Source organism: Suricata suricatta, chromosome 17 (genome assembly GCF_006229205.1).
Source record: "Suricata suricatta isolate VVHF042 chromosome 17, meerkat_22Aug2017_6uvM2_HiC, whole genome shotgun sequence".
In the NCBI taxonomy this organism is placed as follows: domain Eukaryota; kingdom Metazoa; phylum Chordata; class Mammalia; order Carnivora; family Herpestidae; genus Suricata; species Suricata suricatta.
In genome coordinates this window covers 14,602,919-14,611,385 of record NC_043716.1, presented here as the reverse complement: position 1 = coordinate 14,611,385, position 8,467 = coordinate 14,602,919, and the positions used below count along the sequence as shown (strand labels likewise).

Genomic DNA, 8,467 nt, shown 5'->3' with positions numbered 1-8,467 from the left:
TCCTGTCTCTTGAGTCTTTCTGGTCAGTAGTCTAGGCTTAGAGGTGCTCGGACATTGGGCTCAGCTCAAGTCTAAAGTGCAAGGCAAGCTGGGAGGAACATGTTCATAACTGGACCTATCCACTCTAGAATTTGAGTCAAAGGTGAAATCACCCAAGTGGAAAAATGACAAGGTATATGTTCTTTTGCACCGAAACCTTCTTTCAAAGTCATTTCGTGCTATCTTGGAAAGGGCAACAAGGAAAAAGCACTGTTTTCTGCCAGCAGTTGGCCATGTGATTTGTGTGCCCCAACAGCCTGCACTACTGTGAAAGGAGAACATTGGAACAAGAAGATTGAATGTCAGAGGGTAGACCACTAACCTAAGAAAATGGGTAACTTCGGAATTGCCGTAGTCTTAACTCCCATTCAGTAGATCCAGGAGGGGCTGTGTAAAACCAGGTCTGGTAAACACAGCAGAGATGGGTCTAAAGTACGGGTATAATTATTTTCTGCCTAGGGTAGGTTGTCATGGTTTTGAAGAGTGGGAGCAGGCAGTGGTGTGTGCAGAAGCATAAAAATGGGAATTTAACCTGTCCGGGGTGTATCACAGAAGTAGGAGAACTGGTTGGTGAGGTGATTAACTGGGGGGGGTATGAAGGGAAAAGGATACACCCGCCACCTTCCTGTGCAAACCTTTGCTCCAAATGGGGCATTATTCTGGTTCTCACCTCTGCCTGAAGTGGGTTGGCTTAGTGCCCTTCAATTGGTTTTCCACCCTCTCATTTCTGTTTGGGACTTACATAGGAAGGGAGGAAAGTGCCAAAAGTTACCTGACCAATGGCCTTGAACTCTAGGACCCTACGGTATATTCTTGGAACCCCAGAAACGTAGAGTAAGGTGTGAGCTAGGCCCTCCTAGACACGGACAGCATGACACACCCTCAACACCCCGCGCCCCCCCCAACTTCTGCCAGTTGCATGGGTGGGAACACAGACCAGAAACAGTAGCACAAAGCAGTGAGTCCAGTCAGGTCACAGGATGGGTCTGGAAAGAAGTCACTATAGATGTATTTCACAAATAAAGCAGCTGGGAAATATTAGTGCAATTTAATCACCACAGGGGTGATTTATAAAGATACACTGATAATAAAAATGGCAAAAAAAATTACAGCATTTTAGGTTTTTTAAAATGGCACCCATTAAGACTGAAATCGTCAAAATTTGAGGCACCGTTACATACTCAGTACTACTTTTTTTTAAAGTTCATGGACAATTAATTAAAAGGCACTTTAAAACATCTAGATTTTTACCACTTCATGGTAGCAGTTTTTAAAAACAATCCTAGTTGATGAGCAATTAGTACTGGCACCAGTACTGCAAGTGGCAGGTGAAGGAGTCCGTCCACAGGATGTATTTTGGCCAGGGCTGTCTTGTGCTCTTGCTCTCCAGTCTTCTGTGGCAGAGTGGCGGTACACTCATGTAAAAACAGGCTTTGGAACACAAGCTCTGGCTAACCAGGCAGCCTGGACAAACATCTCACAGTTTGGAATACAGAAGTCTGTTTCCACGTCATAGGGAAAGGACAATGTCAAAGAGCAGGGTTACCCAGCAAAGAGCTTGATAGGCACCATTTCACTTTCCCCCATCGTTTTTAACAAAGGCGTCCTGTGCATGTGGATGCGGGGAAAGCTGGGCTTGAGGTGACGTGCTAAAAAAAGGAATCCTGCTTGTGACTTTACAACCAGCTCACATTTGGCACTGGTCTTCCCAAGTCAGCCCACCATGGTGCTGCTCAATTGGCCTTGTCGCCTACTCGAGTGCCGTAGGTCCCCTTCCCTGCCTCTTACCCTGCTGCCAGGGAGACTTCTGAATGGAAGTCAGTGGACACAAGAATTCAATGTTGGCACATGGATGACAGGATGAGGCACAGGACCAATGGGCTATCTAGTAAATGATAAAAAAAAAACAAAACTACCTACACACAATGATTTTCCCAGGCCAATATCACAAGAATTTATGTCAAGAACCAAGTCATCCCTTGCTTCTGCTGGCCCAGTATGTGTGGGTACTGCCCTGAGTGGTCAGAAAGGTGGATAAGCACCATCATTAGGGCCAGGTGGGTGCCCCAACACTTACCACCTGTCTCCATACCCCATGCTTCTACCTCCCAGAACTTTGGAGGTAAGACCCAAGGAAGGATCCTTGGGCTTGCATTAAAACCATCTTGCTGCCAATAGAAATCTGACAGGAGCCAATAACTGTTACGAAGAAAAAAGTGCTTTTGCAAAAGGGGCAAGTTAGAAGAGGGAGGTAATATGAATATTCTTTAGAAAAACTCACCCCCCACCCCCCGCTTATCAGCACCCAAAAGGCTGAGGCCGCCCAGGGCACAATTTGGTCCATGGACTATTGCGCAGAGGAGGCAGCTAGTGTGAGGCACCCTCACCGCCTGACTCCTGAGAGCAGTTAGCCACCCTTTCGGGCTGGGGGAGCGTCAAAGAGCCGTGCTGCCTTCTTGCACAGCAGAGAGAACCAGTAGACCTGGGGAGCGATGAGGAAGGCATTGGCCACGTTACAGTAGAAAGGGATATTGAATGGCACTTGGAGTGGGCTCAGTCCCTGCTGTTGGCCGTAGGACCAGTACATAAAAGGGAAAAGGAGGATCCGACAACAGAGGAAGGTGGTCAGCGTGAGGATTCCGTTCACTTTGTACAGAAGGGTGTGCTGCTGCTTTAGCTGCAAGAGAAGAGGGAAGGAGAACACAGAGTTGCCAAAAGGCTGTGCCTTCAGGGAACGACCAGCCCAAGTCCCACCGCAGTACGGGCCAAGCATCTAGTCTTCTGACACTGTAGAACGGATGACTGAATGCTCCTGTTGATTCATATGTGCATATAGGCTTGTGGTTTTTCCAGTACTGATACTGAACTTAGCATAAGCCACCAAGCTGAAAGGCACACAGCCAACGGTGGATTTAAAAAATCAACCTGTATCACATTTCAATCAGAAGTACAATTTCAACCCCATCAGCTCAGAAGACCAACTGACTTTTAAGTCTGTTCAGTGGTGTCCTATCCTGCTATTCCTAGCACGAAGGGATTTCTCCAAGCCCCACAATCTACTCAGGAGGAGCCAAGTCGCTTTCTCCACTCTGCTTCTGCCATTTCACTCATACATGCCTGAATCAGAACTCTGCCCAGCGACACGAATGGAGTGCTCAGTTCTGCCGTGAAGATGCAGCCAACAAAGAAGTCTCCAAGGTCTCCTCTAAGTGTCTGCCAGGGGTGGGGGAAGGGAAATAAGACATGGAGGTTAAGGAACCATCGGAAGGAAAATTCTGACTAGGGCTATTTAAAAGGGTAACCATGAGAGACCACAAAAGGAAAGGGAAATGCTAAATGAGCAAGTACAGGCCCGGTGAATGTGCTGCTGCCGCCATTGCAGTGACACTTTGATGGGCAAATCCCTAGAATCCAGAGGCAACTTCAGGTTGGCTGATTGCATCACACACCAAGCTTTTCCTGAATTTCAATGTCAGCTGGAAAGAACCCTGTAGCCTACATTTAGGTATCTAACTTAGTCATGCCAAGGGTGCTTAGCCAGTTTAATTCAACAAAATATGTGCCAGCCCCTGTGCTGGATGTTAGGGCCCCAAAGCAATCAGGAGAGGCGTCTTGAAGAATGTAATGTACTCTACCACTCCTTTTATCTTCTTAAGAAAACCAGGATAGCACAGAACAGCAGCTCTGTCACTTCATACCACTGGGTACAATAAGTAAACTCTTGGGCCATTAGTTTCTTTACCTATGGTACAGGGCTAAGAATATCTAATTATTTTCTAATAACTTCTAATCATGAGTAGAAAGTTATAAGCACCTGTCACCTGGTAGGCCATCAGGAGTTACTAATTTCCTTCTGGTATTCCCATTCCCTTCCTTGTTGGGTGGGTTCTTTTGGGGAAATGGTTCTGAGGAGAAATCAGGAGGCTCTCTACTTTGAGAGTGTGCTTTTGTGATCTCAAAATAGTGCATACAGTACTCTCTGGCACTGTTAGAGCAAATCACCAGTTGACTGAGCTACTCTAGCTTCTTTAAAACAATCTTTATGTTGCCCTGCATTGTCTTTTATATTGTTCTTATAGTGTATAAACTAAAGTCAGAACCTTTGACAGGGCCTAGGAGTCACAGAGGGCTGGGGGACTCCATAAAGGGTAATGTCGGTAAGGCGGATCACGGACATTTCAGGTCTTTTTTTTTTCCTACAGGATCTGGCTGGGAGGTTTTACTCTTTAAGTGCCTGGCCCAGGAGAGTGGGTGCAGCAGCAGGAAAGGGAAATGTATGACATTACTCAGAGGTAATAGTCAAGATAACCAGTTTAAAGGGAGGAAACGAGTGACCACTTCTGCTGGTGGCTGTTCTGGAAGACCATACCTGTGCCACTGGCACAAGGACAAACAGAATGACCGCATGGTGCGTGATCATGAGGCGGTTTTTACTTAGGAAGTTCTGAAACGTGGTGAGGGACTGTCTGCGGCCCTGGTCTCCAGCTCGGTACCACTCGCAGAGGTACATGGCGTAGGAGTCATAGATCATGTATGGAATCAAGAACCAGACGTACTCTCGGGCAAGCCAGTGCCTAAAAGAAAGCATATGAATGGTCCATGAAATAATTATGGATCTCAATTATGAAAGCTCAAAGCCAACCTCTTCTCAAACACATCCCCCCTCTTCAGCTTTGTACCTAATCAGCTGTTTTTTACTCCAAATGCTTTACAATGGAGATGCTGATGGTGATAAGGTAAGTGAAAAATCTCTGAGTTACAGGGCAAATTCATAAGTGTCAAGGGCAGAAAACCAGATCCACTTGGCATCATGGACCCAGCTGTCACTATTTCTCGGACTTAGCTCCTCATTTCTAATGGGCTTTCTGGCATTTTGTGATATAAGCTGACTTTGATATTGATCTCTCTACAAATGATGGAAAGCCTCAAGAAGCTGGTTTGAAGGTAGATGTCCCAAATGCCAAATCAAATATTTCCCGTTTGACTCCACTTAGTTGCTTAATAGTTGGGAATTTCCTCTTCCATCTGGTTGCAACCCCACGTTAGGGAGTTTCTGGGAAGCTACCCGAACCATTTTCTTTATAACTCTATGGCTAATCCCAATTGCACTCATTAAGAAAAATACATCTGGAAAAGAACCCAGAGCCCAAGGACTACCTTACAGCAGTCAGATACCAGAAGGGAAGCTGAGACAAAAGGCAGTGTTCCCATTTACTTGTCCAAAGGGGTTGAATCAGCATTTGCAGAGTGTAAATGACTGTGTATCACTGTCCCAGAGCAGATTATAAGTCTCTAATTTCTATAATTTTGTTCCCAAATGATAAATACTCATTCTATAGGAAATGTGAAAAAAACCAACATAGAAACCATATGCTATGCTGAGAAGGAATAGCTTCACTCACTCAGCAAATTTTTACTGAGCAACTGTGTGTCAGGTAGAAGAAACAATTTTGTTTTCTGGTTCTCAAACTACCCGAATTCAGAATCACCTGCAGTGGTGCTGAGGACTCTGTTTTTAAGATGATCTAGGTGCCTTTAATGTGTATTTTTTTATTTTTGAGAGAGAGAGACAGACAGACAGACAGACAGACAGCACGAGCAGGGGAGGGGCAGAGAGAGAGGCAGACACAGAATCCGAAGACAGGCTCCAGGCTCTAAGCTACCTGTCAGCAGAAACTGATGCGGGGCTCGAACCCACGAACTGCCAGATCATGAACCAAGCTGAAGTTGGACGCTTAATTGACTGAGCCCAGGCACCCCAGATCTAGGTGCCTTGATTTATTTTTTTTAAAGAATTATTTATTTATTTATTTATTTTTGAGAGACAGAGGTAGAGCACGAGCAGGGGAGGGGCAGAGAGAGAGGGAGACACAGAATCCGAAGCAGGCTCCAGGCTCTGAGCTGTCAGCACAGAGCCGATGTGGGGCTCAAACCCATGAACTGTGAGATCATGACCTGAGCCAAAGCAGACACTTAATGGATTGAGCCACCCAGGCGCCCCTCTAGGTGCCTTTAGAATATCCTTAGGCAAAGTTCCTGAGTGGCTCAGTTGGTTAAGCATCTGACACTTGATTCTAGCTCAGTCATGATCTCACCATTCGTAAGATAAAGCCCTGTCTCAGGCTCTGCTGACAGCCTGCCTGGGATTCTCTTTCTCCCTCTCTCTGTGCCTATACCCCACTTACTTGCATGCTCTCTGCCTCTGTCTCTCCCTCAAAATAATAATAATAATAATAATAATAATAATAATTCTTATGCATACATGTAAAGGTGGAGGGGATAGAAATGTGTCTATCTCCACTGTGTAATCAGAGACTCTAAGGCATAAAGATACACACGAGGAAACTGAAAACCAAACTCAGGTGTGCTACCATGACCGAGCCACTGAACACATGGGGCTTCTGAGGGGGAGACACCACTTTGGTGCTACAGAAGGGACAATTAATGGTGTGCAAGTGTCTTCTGAAATGTTTACGGTTGCTTGCTGCTTGCCCTTCTGTTAGCTCAGGGCAATGCTGCAGAGTCACATCAGTCAGTTTAATCTTTGCAAAGGACACTGGTTTCAAGTTGGATGTGACAAACTGGGGCCAGTGAGGGAACTCACTGCACCATCAGAAAATGGCCAGAGCTGATCTGGCTAATGTGCTGGGGTCAGTTGAACATTCTGGCAACTGAAATACAGATTGGATTGGATGAGTTTCATCTTCTATCTAGCCAACTCATACTTATTCTTTGCTCTTAATTTTTTCTTCTTCCAACTCAATAAGAAACTACTTCCCCCATCGAACTACGAGACAGGCAAGGCGTCGAGCCCCAAAGCGGGAAAGAGGCAACTTGGATCGAGATTCCTTTGTATCCCCACACTCCAGGGCGGTTCAGCTTCCACTGCAGGAACCCACACCCTCAGGTTAGCCGCAGACACCTCGAAAATGGCCAAAGAGAATAAAAACCGAACATAGACAAGCTAATACTGTTAGCCTGTGCCATATGCAGTCAAAGCCACTTGACCTATCTTCTGTCCAATTAGTCCATAATTCCTTGAGGACAGCTGATTTTGTCTGAAAAGAGGCAGAGGAAGAAAAGCACAAAAGCCACAAGGACAGCACTTATCCCAAGTGAGATCCAGACGCTAAGTTTGCAGGCCACAGTGAGGTGGCCGCCCCGCTCTCGCTCCCATCACATTCAGTCTCAACAGGTGAAAAGCAGCGCACTCTGCAGAGTCAACGTGAGAAAGAAACTAGAAGAGGCTCTGAGACTTCCCTGCAGGCTTATCACTCTTTAGGACAAAGTAAGAGTGATTCTTGGAAAGCAGGTGGAAAAAAAAGGGTTTTTTTAGAAAAACAGGGGAGGGAGGCACAATTGCTGAGATCTAAACATTGTACAAAGTAGACCACACTGGTCTTTATGATTTTTTTCACTAGATGCGCCTTTCCTGACCTGCCCCTGGACTGAGCTCTCATTGGCATACAGGTCAGTTTTCTGAAAACACTAGAAACCTCTTCATTGCCTTAGCAAATCCAGAGGAACGACGGGAGCCACACATGTAAAGAAAGGGTTGGTGGATTCGCTCCTTTTCATTGAAGGGATCTCTGCTACCCACACTGGACATACTTTGGCCAATGAATGCTCCAGAACAGAACCCCTGTGAAATCACTGAAAAGAACCAAAAGCCAGACTTCCGCTCCGGCTTCACACTTACGTATCTCACAAAGAACCTGGGTCAATGGCCCACCTTCAGACCTAGACTTTGCCATTCACTAGCCTGTCTTCGGTTTACTTTCTCCTAAGTGGGCAAGGCTAAAAGGTAAGGAGAGGAGGAGGGACTAATTATGGTCCCCAAGCTCTTCCCATCAATCAGCTTCCAAACAGCATGTGCTGATAAAGACCTAGCGCCTGGGAGTCGCTCGAATAAGGACACTTCGAAAACTCGGCGCTGTCTTTGGGGCTGCTTTCACCTGGCACTGGGGGTTACCTGTCCGTGATCACGTCTTTACAGGAGCGGATGATGACGATCCCCGATCCGGTGGCGAACACAGCCTGCACTGAAGAAACCAGCCTAACGTGCGGCAGAGAAGAAAAACAAAACAAAACAAAATCCAGTCCGGGGGGAGATAGCATAAAGCCCGAGCCTTCAACCTGCCTCTCCCCCCAGGCGGCCCGGGCGCTGACGGACTGAGGGAGAGGGTACTGCGGCCGCCGCGCTGCCGAGCCCGGAGCAGGATCTTCCCGCCCGGTCCTGCCCCGCGTGGGCGCCCTCCAGCCTGCTCTCTCTCGCTCCCGGGAGGACGCCCGGGGTCTTCGGAGAGCTGCGGCCAGCGTCCCCGGAGGAGCAAGGCACCGGGGAGGCAGCCCCCTCGCTTCCTGCCGCCCCCCTTTTCCGCCCTCGGCGCGGCGCAGGGGGCGGGCGCCGGCGGGTCGGGGCGCCGGG

The 8,467-nt window shown here is 47.4% G+C and overlaps 1 protein-coding gene across 1 annotated transcript in view; it reads right to left on the bottom strand.

Annotated features, from left to right (window-relative positions):
• Positions 1-1,026: 1,026 nt before the first annotated feature.
• The window catches only part of TLCD3A (TLC domain containing 3A), a 7,995-nt gene continuing 554 nt past the window's right edge, over positions 1,027-8,467 (bottom strand). Inside the window, exons 2-5 of the mRNA XM_029928904.1 lie at positions 8,012-8,095; positions 4,409-4,613; positions 3,157-3,252; positions 1,027-2,716 (exon numbers count right to left, since the gene is read on the bottom strand). Of these exons, the coding sequence (XP_029784764.1) occupies positions 2,447-2,716; positions 3,157-3,252; positions 4,409-4,613; positions 8,012-8,095 (655 nt within the window). The 3' untranslated portion in view covers positions 1,027-2,446. The remainder of the gene's footprint in view (positions 2,717-3,156; positions 3,253-4,408; positions 4,614-8,011; positions 8,096-8,467) is intronic.